The following is a 19,170-nucleotide window of genomic DNA, read 5'->3' on the forward strand; positions in this document are numbered from 1 at the left end:
ACACAAGTGTGCAAAGTAAAATTTAGAGTACTAAGATACACAACATTAATGGAGAGAAAAGAGAAATAGCCCATTGAGGAAGGTTTTTCCCAGAGTAACAGATTATGCTGTGCAAGCCTGAATGTGTTTAAATGCTTTGCACCGCATTTCCAAGAGATAAGTAAATACTCTTAACCTCCTTGTGGAAGTCAAGGTCCTGAGGCATACCCTAGGCAAAATGCTGGCCAGCTCCTGATTAAAGCCCTAAGCCATGAGTATTGGTCATGAGCTTTTGGAAACTCCAAAAATATGTTCGCTGAGCAAAGACAAAACTGGCCTCACTGGAAAAGAGACATGCAGGGGTCAAAATGTGAGTGTGGCATATTTTTCACTGTCGCTGGGGACCAGTGAGAAGTTTTCTTCTTCCACAGCCTGCCTAGAAGCCCCTTCTCTATTTTTTTAGGATGGTGAGCCGAGATTATTTAGCAGGTAGCACACTCTAGTGGAAGGTTCCAGACCCAGGAGCTAGACTGCCTGGGTTCTGTTCTTTCTCATTCTTGCTTGGGACTAAGGTTAGACAGATCCTTTTAAGTCTCCTGTAATAAAGTCAAATGGGAGCAATGTAATTAATTGTGAAGAAAAATAAATCTTCTACTGGGGGTATGGTGAGGTTGCAAACAAACTGTGCAGAAGATGACCCATTTAGAGGCAGATAATGTTCAACACAGACAAAATTCTGGCGCAGAGAAAAATACCTTGACACAAAGTTTCACCTCTAACCAAAAACCTATTGGCTAAGGGAAAAATCAGTTTTCTCCAATAGAGTATCTGGGTATATCAGCCACACTCCTCGCAGAATAAGAGGCAAGAGGTCATGGGATAGGAGGTTTACAGAAGTGAAACCAATAAGAGGGATAACATTTGAAATATAAATAAATAAAATAACCAATAAAAAATTATGGTCAAATTCACATAGCCAATGTAGCTGCATGGGGAGCTAATGTACAAAGGAACACACTTCTCAATCCCATACCAGAAATGGGAACATAAGTGTCTATAGTCACTCATTTGCCACATCGGCTAAAAAGGTGATATTGTCCAAACTCCTACTGGGCATCCTTTTCAAGGATCAAGGGTCTCTAAGTTTACTAGACATTCATGTAACTCTCAGTGACTTCTCTCTTTTTCCAAATCATAAGCAAAGGAAAGGCTATGAAGATATTCTGATTCAAAAAAAAAATAATTTATTAGTTAAAAAAAATCTACCTACCTAGTAAAATGTCTATCAAAACAGTCATCTAATGATGACTAATATTTGATTAGTGCATATTAGAAATAAAAGATTCACAGTTAAATTCAGTCTAAAGAATACATATTTCGATACATTTGTCAAGAAGTTTTCTTTTTTTCTAGGAGGAAAATACCAACTTTCCCTTTGTTGCTCCTAAGCCTCAGTAGTGGCAAGGCTTTCTGTGTAGGTCAGACCCAGTTTTCATATGCTTATGCACAAGTGGGAGAGACAAGTGACCCAGGGCACCTGCTTACTATTCTGTTTCCTTAGGGGCCAGATCTGGCTTCTGGTGGTGGCTAAGACTTGCTATGTTGATCAGGCTCCCCGAATTTGTCAGAATCTATTAACAAACCATTCATAACAAAGGCATCATTGCAGAAACCAATTTTTATCAGATCCCCTTTCTTGCATACCACCACAAAAAAAAAAAAAAAAATCATGCAGTCACTAGACCCTAAAAGGTCACAAAAGCTAAACAAACAAATAAAGGTGGGGATCTAACTAATAAAATGTCTCATTTTGAAATATAGATGATAGATGACGACTATTATTTGATTAGATCATATTAATGAACTTTTGAGGCTGATACAAATGAACACCATGGTTCTCGTGAAAAATAAGGATATTGGAATAGAAAAAATAAAACCCGATAAACTACAGGAGGTAAAATATAAACAGTCCTGATATAGCACTGGGATGCTATAGAGCACACATGTGAGAAGGTAATTAATCTTTCTGCCCGCAGATTGCCAGGACAGAGCGTGTCAGGTTCCTTCTTGTTACTAATCCTAACTCAGGACAGACACAGTCTACCCTCCAGTCCTCAAGTTCATGGATCTCATGCCATCTTGATTCCCTAACTTCAGCAACGTTCCAGTTTTCTCTTCTCAGATGACACATCAAGGCTAACGTTCACTGGCATCAGCTGATATCCTGTGGTGTTCCCTGTGTCTGTGGCCACAGACAGCTAGACTGCCATCTTCATTGTCCCAGTTAGTTGGTGGCCAGTTGGGTTAGGTATACAATAAAGTGGGACTTATGAAAAGTGTGCCTTTCCATCCTCACCTGCTCTCTTACTGTTCCCTCCCCTTTACAATTACCTCCTCTTCTACTTTCATGACATACATATTCTATCACATTCTCTTGCCTCTTGCTCCTACCTCTCCTTCATGTAGAACATGTCCTCCTCTCTCATAGTCCTCTTTTCTACACCTATATCTATCTATCATCTATCATCTATCTGTCTATCTATCTATCTATCTATCGATAGATCGATTGATCTATCTATCTATCAAACACACAAACAGACACACACACATATACACACATACACACACATCTAGACCTAGATGTCACTTATGAGAGAAAACATACAATACTTGTCATTCTGAATCTGGCTTGTTAGGCTTACCATAATGATCTCTGGTTCCAAACATCTTCCTCTGAATGTCATAATTGAATTCTTCTTTAGAGATAAATAAAATTGTGTATACGTACCACATTTTCTCCTTAAGCTCCTCCGCTAATGGAAAGTTAGGCCAATTCCATTTACTAGCTATTTGTGAGGGAGTATCAATAAACACAGGTAAGCAAGCATCTCTGGTATGCTAATCTACAATCTTTTCATGGATATATACCTTGGTCACATAGTGTCTGTGCTTCATACTGCTTTTCATATTACCTTCACTACTTAGCATTTGTGATAAAGATCAATAAAGGTTTCTCTTTCCATTTACATCCTTGCTGGCTTCTGTTGTGCTGTTCTCTATGGTAGCCATTCTGACTAGAGTGAAATAGACTCTCCAAACAGTCTTTTTTTTAAAATTATGTATGTCTAATTATAGCTTTGTGAACATAGATGTCATGTTCCCTTGTACTCCCTGGAATTGGCATTAGTTCCAATAGTGCCAGGTAACAAACTCACATCCTCTGTAAGAGCAGCAAGCACTTTTAACAGCTGGCCCATGCCTCCAGCCCCAACTCAAAGCAGTTTTAATTTGCAATTATTTTCCAACAAATAGAATGCTATCTTAAAATCAATTTAAAAACTGACATTCCAAATATACATTAAGCATGATATAGAATGAACACTTGGGTAAAGAATTTTACATACCACCCTTTGATGTAGGTCCCATTACTGTTTTACAAATAAAGGTACTATGGTGTAGAATACCTACTTATCACCCACCACCTACTAATATGATATGTGAAACATTATCTCTAAAGAAGAATTCAACTATGACATTCAGGGGAAGATGTCTGTGTGTAGTGGGTGATAAATTCTGAGTCTTGGGACTGAGATTTGAACCCATGCGATCTGAGTTTAGTGTCTATCCAATTAATTAAAGCACACAACACAGCTGTCACCTTGGTGTTTATACCACAACACAAATGCTGAAACTCAAGACTAAAGAAAACATGTGATCACATGCCCTCAGCAATACCTCTGAAGGTGGACACTTACCCAGGTAAGTGAGCTGCCTCAACTGCCTGCTGAAGAACCAGTCACAGGCTCTGTCTTGACTGGGCAAAGGAGGAGATTGAAGTGACTGGCCCACATGTCTCCCACATCTGAGGAGGATGTCAGGATAAGGAGGTAGATCCCTGTGCATTATCAGGAGGTGATTTCCAGAGGCAAAGTTGTCAAACGTTGCTGAGTACTGAAGTGGGAGAGAGGGTGATCAAAACCACATTGATGATGGAAGATTTGCTCTTCCCTCAACAACAGTCATTTTAGCAACAGAACAGATTAATGCCAAGCCACACATTCTGTGTTAGAAACAGGCCTACTTGAATCTCTTTTACAGTGGGGCTACAAACTCATTAACTGTGAAGAATTTTTAAAAAAAAGGTCATTGGGTTCCTCTTGGTTATAACCACAGTTAACAGAAGAGCAGACCACTGCCCAGGCAAGTGAATTGACCTCTCTCAGGTCTCTAAGGGAAAGGGAGAGGCAAGTTGTGGTAAGACCTGTTTGTGAGTCACAGCCATAGTTGACACTCCTGGGTCACATTCCATAGCAAGAGGCACCTTTGATTCATTCAGCCCTAAGGCCCCCCTCTCAGCAATTGTTGATCTCACCACACCAACCTAGAGCATTCTGCAGTTTCCCATGGATCACAAGACAAGAGTGAGCTGAGCCAAGACACAGAGCCTCCTGTGCCACACCCTTATCCCCCTTAGCTTTGGGGAAATCTCCTTGAGTGTTCTCATGGTAAAAAGCAGAAGGCAAGATAACCTTTCTGAGGGCATGGTGAGATGGGTCAAGATGTGTTCCTTCTGTTGCCCCGAGATACACATTATACATACAAAACAACCATGTGTACCTTGTTGCACCTGACACGGAAAAACAAACAAACAAACAAAACTACCAACCCACATGTGACAGAGACATAAGCTTAAAGAAACACATTGAATTGCCCTTCCCTTTTAAGTTTTATTTCCTGTCTTATTTGATGTTGTTAATATCATTTTTGAAAATGTGCCCACTTCCTACCTAGACATTGCCCCTAATAGTTTGACTTCTTTCCACTCAGTCCAGCTTGGCAAAGCATAGATTTGCAAGTTCATCTTGAGCCACAAGGTGGCAGTATGAAACATGTAAATGTTCAATTTCTTCTGCCTTCTATCTAACACTTAAAACGGGTAAGTTCAGTTTCAGCCTATAAGTTTTTAAAGACGCTATAGGAAATACTTAAAGGCTACTTTTCATTGAATTACTTAGTTTAACGTTTTTAGAAGAACTAGTTTTGTATTCTTCAAGATGAGATTTAAGTACTAAAGTTTTCAAGTGAACAAACTACATAGCAGAGCACCCCTCAGTAGGTAAAGAAAATGGATGTCTTTACCTGCAAAGATCTGTCCATCCAAGGGTCCTTGAACTGCAATGAGTACGTCTCTTGATCCAAGAGTAGAGCCATCCAACCATAATAGTTAGACAGTGTGTCATCCACATAGTTGAGAGTGATTGTCTTATTTCTGGTGTCAGTCATGGTTAAATTTATAGGAACAGCAAGGCTATGAGCTCTACAGTGAAAGAAAGAGAAAGTAAATAAGGAAATAAGAGTTCCAAGGTAGGGCTGGCTCAGCAGTTAAGAGCAGTACTTGCTGGTCTTCCACAGGATCTGGGTTTGAATCTCAGTACCCAGAGCGCTGCTGATGACTGCACGTAACTCCAGTTTCAGGGGCGTCTACTCTGTCTTGCAGAGTCAATGCACACTACACAGATGTACATGCAGGCAAAACTCACATATATCTAAAATAATGAATGAATACGATGTAAAAACAACTAACTTCATGGTAACTTTACAGTTCTACATCTCATGCATTCCCGTTCTGTTCTCCGTGTGAGTGCATGCTGGTGATGCCAAGCAGCTTCCACCTGTGCATCTATGGAAGTGTTCACAATCTATGTAGGTCATACAGCCCACTAGAAGATTGTCACCAGAAGGCTTGCATATATTACATGGCTGTGATGGAACCATCTGAGCAACTAGTGGTATCTAAAACCACTAGTAAAGGTCACTTTAATGAATCCACGTAGGCCCAAATAAAATATAATTTAACAAATGTCTACAGTAAAAATTTTGTCATGTAGCAAGCTTGTTAACAACAAAAGCAATTTTTATGAGTAATTTCATAGTCCCATAGGAGCTTTCAGGAGCCCAGAGCCTGATATGTCACAACTATTCAGTATGCTTCTCCAACGGCCCAGGAAAAACAGCTTCAGTGGTGTTTCCTGTAATGAGGATCTTGCTTGGCTTCTCTCCCAGGGTCTGGCCTATTGCACAGAACACACTGTTATTACTGCACCATGATGTTCCTGGGTTTGCTTCTTTAAAAACCACAGATGATACTATCCTTGAGTCAGACACACTCCTTTTTTTCCCTTGGTGGCTTCCATGTCAGAACAGGACTCTACACACATTAGTGCTGCCCATACGTATTAAGATGCTAACTGGTTGAATAGGGCCTTGTAAAAGCTGTCTGTGCCATCTTCCTAACTATTATAAAGGATTATAGGCAGAGAGCTGCATTTCAGCAAATAAAGACATTGAGGCAGACAGTGGTAGGACCTAGATCCCCTGAATCATTCTGTATAGCTCTCATTCCAGAAAGTGATTTTGAAGATTTTATTAGAACATAAATATACAGGCTGGAGAAATGGCTCATCAGTTAAGAGCACTGACTGTTCTTCCAGAGGTCCTGAGTTCAATTCCCAGCAACCTACACGATGGCTCACAACCATCTGTAACAGGATATGATGATCTCCTCTTGTGTCTAAAGATAGTTACCATATGCATACATACACATACACACACACACACACACACACACACACACACACATATATATATGTGTGTGTATATATATACATACATACATATTAAAAAGGACATAAATATATTTAGTCAAAAGTTAAGACTCAAAAAAATAAGTGGACAAAACTAAGAAATAAGAAAAAGATTTTTAGATGGTCAATAAGTAGATGGCTGTTTTTCTACCTTTGTTTAAACTACATGAGAAACTTTCACTGTGACATTTAGGTATGAGCAGATAATTAAGCCTTGAAAGTAGAGGAAAGCCGGACAAGGAGGGTGGAAAGTTCTTACAGTAAGATAAAACTTGGATGTACCTAAACCCACTTTATAGCCATATGGTATATGATAAGAAGGAAGAATCCATGTGAGAGAGGTCATTCTCACTACACTAATCAAATTGCCGCAGTCTTCTGACTTTAAGTGAATCCCAATCCTTATTTCCTAAAATTCCTGAAATTACAGGGACGTACCACCACACTTATAGGCAAAGGAGAATAACATTCAATACCCGGGCAATCTTATGCAGAGGATCTCAAGTTGAAGGTCTCCCTGGGCCACAATGAGAGATTCTGTTTATGCTGGATAGTTTCGTCATTTTGATACAAGTTAGGGTCATCCAGAAAGATGGAACCACGCTTGTGAACACACCTCAAGATTGCTTTGTAGGGAAGACTGTGGGATGTTTTCTTGATTAATGATTGATGTAGAGGTCCCAGATCACCATGGGTAACATCACCTCTGAGCAAGTCATGAGGTGTTTGAGAAAGCAAATGTAGAGAGCCATGGGAGCAAACCAGTAAGCAGTACTATGTCATATAGTTTCTGCTTCAGTTCCTGCTTCCCGATTCCTGCCTGGAGTTCCCTTCATGACAGACTATGACGGGGACAGGTAAACCAAATAATCTCTTCACTCCCCGAGTTTTTTTTATCACAGCAACATGAAGCAGAATAATATGCTTTTCAAATAAACAAACAGAAAAGGGTGCTTTTGTAAATTAGAATAAAATGTAAAATATGTATGTGAACTATATACGTGTGTGTGTGTGTGTGTGTGTGTGTGTGTGTGTGGAGTGTGTGTAAACTTGGAGCTTACTAACCCTTTAAATCTTGGTTTTCTTTCTCCCAGCATAGATACAATATACCCTTGATTCTTTACCTCTTATTTGAATGTCTAAACTGTCAAATGAATATGCCTTTTGACATTGACACAAGATTGTCACCTACAAAGTACACATTTGAGAATCACACAATCCACTTGCAAAATAAAAATCACAAAGATGTTTCATAAGCTGTGGATTTTCTTTTTCTTTTGCTTTTTTAATATTGTTATATATTATTTATATTTACAATTCCGGTGTTATCCCCTTTTTGTAATTGTCTGTCCCTGGACTTTCGTGATGTATGTGTGGTTACAAACAATGATTCAGCAAGTCTGGAAAAGTTATTTGTGATATTTTGTCCTTTGAAGACATGACTGTAAGCTTTGGTATTACAGTGCATTGACTCAGCAATTTCTTGCATTATTAAATCCATTTGCTTCCTTCATTAGTACTATAAGAAGGATAAAAAAAATCATTGAACAATTTGAATAAAATAATTATTCTGTCCTATAATCTATGTAGTGCTACCTAGATTATTGCAAACATTAAGGAAGGAATTTTCTGTCTTTGGGTTTTAGGTACTTAGGGTTTACGTCATCTTCTCCTGCTGGCATCTGTGCCACAACTGCTTGACACATCTCAGTTTAAATTCTTGGAGCCAGAATGAACCTGAAGGGGGTTTGCTCCAACTTCAGATCCAATACGTAGTCTCCCCCATAGCATTTCATCCTGTCCCCTTTCCCACTTAATGATGCACTTGGGGTCTATTTGTATATTTTATAGGTAGAATCTTTACTATTATCAGTGCTTGAGACAGGACCTCATCACATATGCAGGGCTGATGTCAAATGCACCGTTTGAGCCAGCTTTGAATTCTCCATCTCAGCCTCTCTAGAGCTAGGACTACAGGCATGTGTTACCACACCCAGATAAAACGGTAGTATTTAGAAAAACCCTAAGAATGGAGCTATGAGTCCTAAAACTGTACAGCATAATTTGTCCAACCAATACACTGAAAAATAATATATGTGTCTAATAAATGAAAGTAAAGTGAAAGTTACAAGAGGAGAGATACGTTTTAAGCAAGAAATATCAAGGAGATTGATGTGTTGACTCCAGTGAACGCCATAGTTCAATTTTGGATAGGATTCTATGCAGTTCTATATGATTCATCTTCAACATGGAATCGTTCAGCTTCTAAATGGGCATAAAGACTTTGAATAACAAACTTCTGGACCTTATGCAGAAGAAAATAAATGAAATGTCTGAATCTCTAATGACTGATCTGATATAATAAATGAAATTTTCTTTCACAGAGTAATACTTCCAAAGATATTTGTTGAGTAAAGAATTAAGTACTAAGTGTGTCAAAATATCCTGACTGTGAAAGAGACTTTTAAAGTTCTTAATCAAAGATTAACAGTTGATTATAAATTACAGGAACTTGTTAACTCCATTTAAAGTTACAGAATATTTACCAAAGTGGCTCAAACATCAATAAATGGTGGGTGAAAACTCTCTTTGTGGCATGAACATGCTTGAAGTAGGTCATGATTTCTAAAACTGCTGAGGTTTCCAGACAAACTCCTGTCTTTTCTATTCCACTCAAGTTCTGTCAATTGAAACACTTTCTATTGTAAATGTTCAATGATCTCTAAACTTTTACTGGTCTTTGCTCCTGGAAGGGTTTACTACTTCTGGTAGCTTAGTACTTCGAAACTTTGTATGTATTCATTACAGACACCATCATGGCCAGATCCTATAAATCTTCTGTGAGATTTATATAATTGTTGTGACTGCCTAGGTTATCCTGGGGATTTAAGCCTTCCTTATCTTCCAGACGGCAGTAGTGAGTGGTTCGTGGTATCCAGATAGCTTGTGACATTCTGTATATCCTTGGTGGTCTCAGCCTCTTGACACTGTTTGCCTAGGACTTTGTGAGTTCCACCAATGTATAGTAAAACTTGTTCAGTAACTCCATATGCAAAACACAGTAGACATGCTAATCTCCATAAGACATTGCAGCAGCTATAATTACCTAAGGACTATAAAGTGACCACCATTACGCTGTCTTTAATATGCTGCAACAAGTTGTTTGTCATTCTTTGTCCTGAGACAACTCATCATATTGCCCCAGAGGTCCATCACAATCTTGTTGGCATCTTGATGTTTGGGAACACATACCTCCATAGACAACCGAAAGGTGGCAATCTTGTATTATAAGCTATTAACTTCCTCCATGTGCTTCTTCCTTATGAACAGCAACATGTCCCTGAGAGCCTCAAATTCCTTCTCCATAGCAGCTAAGTAATACCTGTAACATCATTGACCTTGCTGAGCCAACAGCTTCTCTCCAGAGATCAGAATATACATTAGTTACTTTTCTCTTTGATATATTACCATGATCAAGGCAACTTATATAAGAAGGAGAAGGAGTTATGTTTGCTTTTTGTTCTAGGAGTAGGGAGGCATAGCAGCAAGGACCAGGCATTCTGAGATGAACTGGAAGCTAAATGCTTCCATCTTCAAATGCAAGCTTCAATACCACTTGATGCCCTCTAAGGGACATTCCTCATTCAAATGAGGATAGCTCATTCTTTTGCCTGATTCTATGATCATAAGGAACAATACAAGCATAATTTGTATTGTATTGTCTCCAGAAGGATATTTATTGCATTACTCACAGGATTTGAAAATATCAGAGCACTCCGCTTTTTAGCAGTCTTGAATGTAAAACCCTCCCTCTTCCTTCAACCATTCCTGAATTTTGTTCTTTCATTTCAGTGAGTCTCCAGTTTACTGAAGGAGGCCAAACATCCATTAAGTTTTCTCATATTTTCTAGAATCCAGATGTTTCAGATTTCCACCTATCCTCATAGCATTGTTATAACCAGGTCCCTGGAGCACAAGGTACCGTAGCTGACAGAATAAGAAATGAACATCTTTTCATCTTAGACCCACCAAATCCTACAGACTCACAGACCATATTGCTTGCCAGCCAGATTCAGAATTGCATCATCAAAGGTAATAGTTGATAGAGAGAGAGGTGAAACATGGATGAAGCTCAAGTTGTTCAGGAATAATGGTCAGAAATTTAGGACTCAGGTTTGACCACCAAAATCAGTATAAACAAAATAGTAAAAGAAAAAAAGTAGGAGTACATTTCTCATTATTTTCCTAGTTATCATTTATACCAGCTTAAGAGTTTTTCAATGCATTTTAATATATTAAGGTGTCTCAAAATGATCAGTTGGGTAGATTTCCAAGCAATTGTTCTTAATTCTCAGGATCAGGAATATGTCCCAAGAACTCCCTAATCATTTTGAATAGAGCTAGTTATTTATCATTTTTTAATTTTTTTCTATTAGCCAACTGGGGTGCAAATTTTTAATTTCTAACTATAGGTTACTATACTTTGCAATTTCAGTTCCAAAAATAAAAAATAAAAATTAAATAACCCATCAAGATATTTCTCAAGTTTCTAAGACTCTTATAAATATTTTCCCCTCTAAATGTTGCCAAAACTCTGTTAGCATTAGTGGAGTTCTACCTGTCTGAGGGTCCTGTGTGCCACTGGTTGATATTCGTCTCTTCCATAAGCACACAATAACATTGTAGTGGCCACGCAGTCAACCAGAGACCCTCCCCAGATGGTAAGATTCTAAACCAACGTTCTTCTTGCCTCTTTCTGCCAAGCCAGCTCTTCCTGTAGAGTCCCTGAGTCTATCAAACCTCTCTCACCCATCTCAACCATCCAGGATGTACTTTCCTAGGCAGCCATGAAAGCCAACTTTCTGTAGTGTAAATAACGAAATAGATACTAAGCATGGCTTCTTCACAGCTGGTGGCAGAGTCATAGTGCACATCCTAAAAAAGCACATCAAAATGTAAAAGGCTCATCTCCCTGCAGGTAAGATTGACCACTGCAAGCAGCCAAAACTTAGAAGTCAGAATCAGTCCTATTCTTCTAGGCCAAATGCCAGCACTGACAGTGCTGGGCTTCTCTGAAAGGCACCAAGAGAACATCAAGAGTCAAAGAACACCATGAAGGGAATTTACCAACCATAATTACTACAATCTTTGCTTGCCCTAAATAGCCACCAATTTCCCTGTGCCCTAAATAGCCACCAATCTCCCTCTTTTTACTGTTAATGAAGCAAAGGAGCACAAAAGTATTTCTAATTTGGAGGAGCCAAGGGAGTCTGCATGGACCATTAGCAGCAGAGAGCTTCATTACTAGGGGAAGAAGTCTCTCCCTGAACTTTGCATGGCTTTATGTGCAAGAAATCAGGAGGCAACCAGTCAATTTTAAATGTTAACCCTTACATTCCCATAGGCAACAGTTTCTATATACTATCAGAAACACAAAAGGACTCTGAGCTTCACATGCAGCATTTTCTTTAATCATGAAACTTTCTTGTCCCATAGGGTGCTTTGTTAAAGGGCTGAATAATATGCAATGAAACGTAGTTATATCTCATCGCACTTCCGATCCAGTTTCTCCCATATCTCCCTCAACATTTTTCTTTCCCATCTACATGTATTTTCTGTTGAGTTAGTGATCACTGACTCATTTGTGCTCAGTTAGTTTTGAGTATATGTGCATATGTGTAGAACCATTCACTGTAGCATGAGAATTCTACCAACAGCTTCCATCCTCTAAAAAGAATGATTCTTTTAAAATAATTTTATGTATCTATCTGTCTGTCTATCTTTCTTTTTTCTTTTGATCACTCTTTCTTTCCTTCTTTCTATCTAATGTGTAGTATTTATGTGTGTAGATGTTTCCCTGCATGTATACATGCACATAGCACCAGCATTGGATCCCCCTAGGACTAGAGTAACTCATAGTTGTCAGCTACCATATATGTGTGGAGGACATTATCCAGTTCCTGGAAGAATACTCAGGGCTCTTAATCACCGAGACAATTTTATAGCCACAGGAATGATTCTTGTTAATTAAATGATATGATCCATTAGAATAATAATGTATTTATTGCTAAAACTTCCAAATAAGCATAACAATTTACCACTCTAGTTGCTTAATAGTGACCAAATAATGTCTATACAGTTGGATGTATAGTGCCCACAAACGATTTGTTCAACCATCAAACAACCAGTAAGAATAAGAACTAATTCCCTGGCTCCTGTTTATCATTAGTTTGAATTTCCTGAGGGTCCATATCTCTAAATGTTAACAAAAACACTGCAACAAATTCCAAATATTATCAAATCTGAACAACTGAGAAATAAAACCTCTATAATTACCCATTTCCTAAACCAGATATATAATAGCTAGCCACAAATGTTGCTCCAAGCAACTCCCGCACCTCTTTTTATTTTAACTGAACAAAACAGGATAAAATCAAATTTTTAAGCAGAGCCAACAAACCTTGATGGCACTCCATTCCATGAGCATTCTTCAGTGTAGTTCTGAAATCAAAACACTCCTTGCTGTTAGCCTAACTGAAGACCTGTCCTCACCTCCTATATAATGTTATTTTATCGTTACTCATTTTTTCAATGTGAGTGTGCATGTGAGGGAGGGAGGAAAGGGAGGAGGAAAGGACCAGAAAGTGCCTCAGAAATGTTCACATAGTCTGCCTTCTAAGTAAGGCAAGAAAAATCCTGAAGAAAGGTGGGAAGACAACTTTCAGTCTTTTATAAACTTTCAACAGTTCTTACATTATCATAGTAAGGGGCTGGAAAGAGTCAGAACATTTGATAGAATCACTGTGTGTTTCTGGAGAGCACATCTGAATAACTGTCCTCCTCGATGTTTCAAATGCCTGTTTCCATCGATGTGTAGACTTAGCTAAGGTACAAACTCACTGTAGAGGATCCTGAGTCACAACTTCATGGTTCCTCCAGAGGGACCATCTACTGCTGTGCAACAGACTTAACTGCTGTGTTAAAATACTACTTGTTGCATATTCTTTTCGTCTGTGAAGAATGATGCTCTTCTACCTTGTGCTACTTGGGTGGACTGCTTACATCATGTTATCCTTTCCGCAGACCTCATGAATCTAGCTAGAAAGCCTCCTTCAGATTGAATGCCTTCTTAGAATGATGCAACTGCTTAGCAAGGTTATTGCAAAATAACTGTGCACTTACTAGATAGAAAAACAGGTTAAAATCTGTCTTCTCACTTATGTCTAGTCACCTGCTACTGGATACAGCTCACTGACAGTATCTCATAAGAACCTATTGGTCTTACAACCCTAAGTTCAGCATCATTTTATAGCTTCAAAAAAATCAAATGTCACTCTGTTCATCATGGAATCATGCAAATGCTACCAACCAAGTCTTTTTATTCTTTAATATTTACTAATGCACAAACATATATTTATGTACTCTTTTATAATTCATTAAATTCAATGATGAAATAGGGTTGCTACTCATGTTCCACAGCTTGCAGTACACTGTGATTTTTAGATGATTTTTCTGTTTTGTTTCTATGAACTCCATAGACAAAAGAGAATAATACATCTTGAAACCATCCTGTCTCACATGGTGTTTTGTTAAAGAACCGAATGATACTATTAGTGATGCTATGCCTATTTATCCCTGGGAAGGGAAGTTAGGTGATTATTAGATGAAAAGCTAGGCCAAAATTTCCATTTGAACTCTTCTTTACTTTTGCATTCAGAGGCAGGGGGTGCCTCATACTTTGAACACTAACACATTAAGAGCAGTTGCATAGGTAAAAACTGAATGCAAGCACTACAGGAGAGGGTATTAAGCAAGATCTAAGAATCAAGGTGATCAACAAGAACATTAACCTTTCCTTTGCCAGAAGGGGAAGGGGAGAATCAGAGGGCACAAGGACATGCTGAATCAAAGATGAGGTTACAAATGGCTCCAGATTCTGTACCCTCCAGGGGATTCTACTGGATTAGCATAATGTCACATGATTATTGAAAATTATTCCCCTTTCTTCAGAAATTAGATTGTTACATTTGAGCACATGTGATTGTATTTCCAGGCAGTTTTTTTCATGAATGTAGAAATCTACAGCACTTTCTTCATTTGCAGAATGCCTGCATGCTGTTTTCAAAATAACAGCCACTGCATAGATGTGTACTTACTGAATACCTGCTGTATGACTGGCAATGACCTAGTGATGAAATTTGCATTATTTTCATTGTGCTGATGTGAGAAACAAAGTGAAAAGAGATGGAGAGACTTGTTGAAAAGAACACACATAGGAGGCTGAAAAGCCATGACTTCACCCAGTGATTCCCAACCGCCTCCACATCCTCCAGTTTCTGAAGACTAATGTTGACTACAAGCATCTATCCTGACCACACTTTCATGTGCAACCTACAAAACCCAGGCAGACGGTTTAGTCAGCCTCTATTTTTCAAGCTTTTATGTCACTCCACTCCCATCCATTCAGTAACTAGAAGGCAGACTCAATGTCTGATTTGTTTAATATCTAAATAAGCCTAAGACAATTGAAGAGTCTATATGCTACATTTTGACCAAAAACTAAACAGATGTAATTCCTAGATGATTACTAGAGTTAAATTCTCATCCTCCCTCATCACATTCTTCCCCCCACAATAAAGTCTATACACGACCAGAGAAAGAAAACATTGGCAAATAAATGTTAGCAACAGATTGGGGTGGAGGTGCACTGAAGAAAAAAAAATAAAGATGTTAAAATATATACTCTAATTAATCTGTAGCCCCAGGGAAAAAATACTACAAGAAACTCTGGAAAGATACTAAGTGTTGCATGATTTTAGACATTTTTGAAAATAAGGACTGAGAATAACATTCTAATCTTTAGGTAAATATCTGAAGAAAAGGTAAATATCACTGAGATGTCATGGACATAAAGCTTGGAAAATAATAGTGTGAGAAGAACATTTGGAGGTGACAAGTTTTTTTTTTTTTAATTTATATAAAACCAATTCAAGTCAATGTGTGCTCGATGTTATATTAGCACCATAAGACAAGACTATAAACAGAACCACCCTGTTACCCTCCTTAACATCTGCAAAGGAAAGCAGCTTATAAAACTGTGCAGGAGTTATGAGTATTGATCAGAGCAAGTCTAAAGAGCCAGCACACAGCAGGAATAACAAAGTGCACAAGATGCTCAGGGAAGCTCATCAAAGAAAATCACCTCCATGCTGAGCTCATGGAAGTTGAACCTTATGAACACAAACAGGCAAAGAAGTAAATATGGAATAGAGAGCTGGGGGAATGGGGTGATGCCAAGACTTTATGTAGGTAGCAGACCATAAAGGGCTGGAGTGAATCTGCCTCATGAAGCACATTCTAAACTTCATGGGAAGGGAAAGGGTAGTTCTACACAGGTTAGAGCATCATCAGCAAGTGGCAAGTTAGGATACATGTGTGATCACAATAGAAAAATAAAACTAAAGCTAGACTGGAAGGCGAGTGAGCCAAGGAAAACACACAAGGTGGATTACTTTTAGAAACTAACATCTGCAAACAGGTCAGATTTGAAGTCCAAGTCCTCAGAAGGAAGGGTAGTTGCTGATGGTGTGAGGGCAACTTGGGCACCCAAGGGAGTTCCAGAACAGCAGACTACAGAAGGAAACTCAACAAGCACAAGACACAGGCGTGGGGTAAGGGGTGGAGAATGGGATAAAATTAAAAGAGAGTGGAGAAGGGAGGAGATAAGAAAGGAGAGGAGAAAGGAGAGGAGAGGAGAGGGATATCGTTGTTTATACCAATATATTTTTGAAAATTATGTGTCTATTCCATTATCCTAAATGTGTTCAAGCTAATACAACATAGTTTGTTCTGCCTGTGTAATTTGAGATCATGTATTGATTACTCCCTTTTCCCTTTCTCCTTACAATTGCTTTGGTTTTCTGAGCTCCCTATTTCCCCCTTCCCCATCTCTTACCCTCTCCCTGGCCCTCTCCCTCTTCCTCTCCTCCTCTCCCTCTCTGTGTATGTGTGCATATGTGTTTTTATTCATCTCAGTGTCTCTATCTGTTTCTTTCTAAGCATGTCTCTCCTGTGTTTGTATATGTGTGTTTCTGTATGAATTTTAGTATCTTTAATGACTTCCATAAGAATATAATTGAATGTTAAATGGGTGGAATCAGACATTGGGGTGGAAGGGAGGAAGGGAGAGAGTACTGGAATTGTGAGGAGGCATTTGAGGGCAATGTAGAAACCTAGTACAATGGAAATTACCTGGAATCTAGGAGAGTGACCCTAATGAAAGCTCCTTGTAAAGAAGGATGCAGATCCTGAACTGGACATCTTCTATAACCAGGCAAGGTTCCTGATAGTGAGACTGGGACATCAAACAACCCAGCCACAAAACCTTCTACCCACGGGCAAGGTTTTCTGGAGTAGTGATGATACAGAACTTTTAAGAGTGGCCAATCCATGACTGGTCCAACTTAAGACCCATGCCAGGAGAGGGAGCCTGTGACCAACACTGACTGGAGGACCAAGAAGCACAGGTAGGACAGCCCAGAGACCCAGAATAGAACACAACACAACTAGCCATTTTTTAAAAAGTTAACTAAATGATTCCCTATGCTATTTTGATATACTCATAGGTCAGTGCCTAGTCCAGTCATCATCAGAAAAGTGTCATCCTAGTCCCAAAATCTGATGAGAGCAGATGCTGAGACCCACAGACAAATACTAGGTGGGTCCAGAGAAACTCTACAAAAGACTGAAAGGAAGAATTGTAGGAGCCACAGGGGTCAAGGACACCACAAGAACACAACAAACAGAATTAACTAACCAGGGCTTATAGGAACCAACAGAGACTGAAGAGAAAAGTACAAACCCTGTTTGGGTCTATGTAACAGCTCTTAGTATTCAATATTGCTGTATAGTTTAGTGCTCTTGTGAGACTTCCAATAGTGGGAGTCAGGTCTATCTCTGACTCTTTTTGCCTGCACTTTGAGAGCCTTTCCTCCTACTAGGTTTCCTCCCAGAGCCTTGATTGTAGGGTATATGTCTAGTCTTACAGTAACGTGTTATGTGGTATTCCATTGATGTCCCTAGGAGGACTGCTCTTTTCTAAAAAAACAAAAAAACAAAAACATGGTAGATCTAGGCTTCTCAATATGATGGTTTTTGTGTAGACTTTGCGTCTCTTGTTATGTCATGTTTGGTTGATATCCCTGGAAGGCTGCTGTTTTCTGAAATGATGTGGAAGAATGGTATATCTAGGGAAGATGGGAGGTAGGGGAGGAGCAGGGAGGAGTGAAGGGAGGAGAAACTGGTGGGAATGGAATATTTGAGAGAGAATAAATAGAGAGAATATATTTGAATTGAAATAATGTTGACTCTGTAGATCACTCTTGGTAAGATCACCACTTAGTATCAATTCTGTCACTATATAGGCATGAAAGTTATTTTCCTCTTCTAGGGTCTTCATGTTTTCACTGTCAAGATCTTTTACTGTTTTGGTTAGATACAGTCCTAGGAATGAGACAATTTTTCTTGGCTTCTTTCTTTAAAAGTTTCCAGGTTGCATCTTGTTTTACATGTGCTTTATGCTCATTGTTACTGGTGGGATCTTTATCACACTATCAAACCTTTAAAAAAAACAAATACTGACAAAAATGTATTGTATAATTTTATGCAAAAAATGCTTAAAATCTATACATTTATCTTTGTTTTGTAAAATAAACTTGTTTAAAAAAGTTTGTTATCTTGTATTCAGTACTGAAATTATTTTCAGGTCTGTGTTTTCTTCTAGAGTCTATAGGGACAATTAAGTAGAAACTCATGCCATTAGTAAATAGAAATCTTTTTAAGTATTTTATACCTGTCTGTATACATTCCCATTCTTTCTCTCTCTTGTCCAATTTCTCTAAAATTTTCACCATGATATTGAGAAAAGAAAACACATCATTTTACTTATAATTTCAGAAATATTATCTTCAGCACTACCATTTAGAATAATGTTTACTACAAGACTTTCGTGTGAATTATGTTGAAATATGTGCCTTTTTTAAAGTATTTATTATCAAAAAGTGCTGAACTCTGACAAAGGCTTCATCAGAATGGAATGTGATGAGCATGTGACTTCTGTTTACAAGTCTTCACCAAATGGTGCTACTCATCCTGGTTCATCACATGTAGGAAAATGAAACTAGATCCACATGTCTGGTCCAGCACAAAAATTAAGTTAAAATAGATTGCATGAAATTAAACAGCTTTTCACATCAAGGAAAGATGAAAGAAAGGAAGAAAAAAACGGAAGGAAAAGAAAAAGAAAAAACATCAGAGTAAAGATACAGCCTGTAATGGGTCAGGGGGCTTGCTAAATATAGTGAGGGCAAGGCATTGATATGTAGAACATGCAAAGAATTTTTAATACCAGGAAGAGAAATGAAAACAAAAAGTTTAGTAGGAAAGTAGACCAAATAATTAAAAAAGACTGTTCTCAGAAAAGAAATGCCAATGGCCAATAAAAATTTGAAAATGCAGTCAACATCCTCAGTCACCAGGCTAAAAAAGT

The 19,170-nt window shown here is 38.4% G+C and overlaps 1 protein-coding gene across 1 annotated transcript in view; it reads right to left on the reverse strand.

Moving 5' to 3' along the window:
• Positions 1-19,170, reverse strand: part of PKHD1 (PKHD1 ciliary IPT domain containing fibrocystin/polyductin) — a gene marked incomplete at both ends in the record, with an annotated part of 432,805 nt that overhangs the window by 194,749 nt on the left and 218,886 nt on the right. Inside the window, 2 exons of the mRNA XM_080917462.1 lie at positions 3,735-3,930; positions 5,119-5,296. Of these exons, the coding sequence (XP_080773588.1) occupies positions 3,735-3,930; positions 5,119-5,296 (374 nt within the window). The remainder of the gene's footprint in view (positions 1-3,734; positions 3,931-5,118; positions 5,297-19,170) is intronic.

Source organism: Micromys minutus, assembly GCF_963924665.1.
Source record: "Micromys minutus genome assembly, chromosome: 5".
NCBI classification, from domain to species: domain Eukaryota; kingdom Metazoa; phylum Chordata; class Mammalia; order Rodentia; family Muridae; genus Micromys; species Micromys minutus.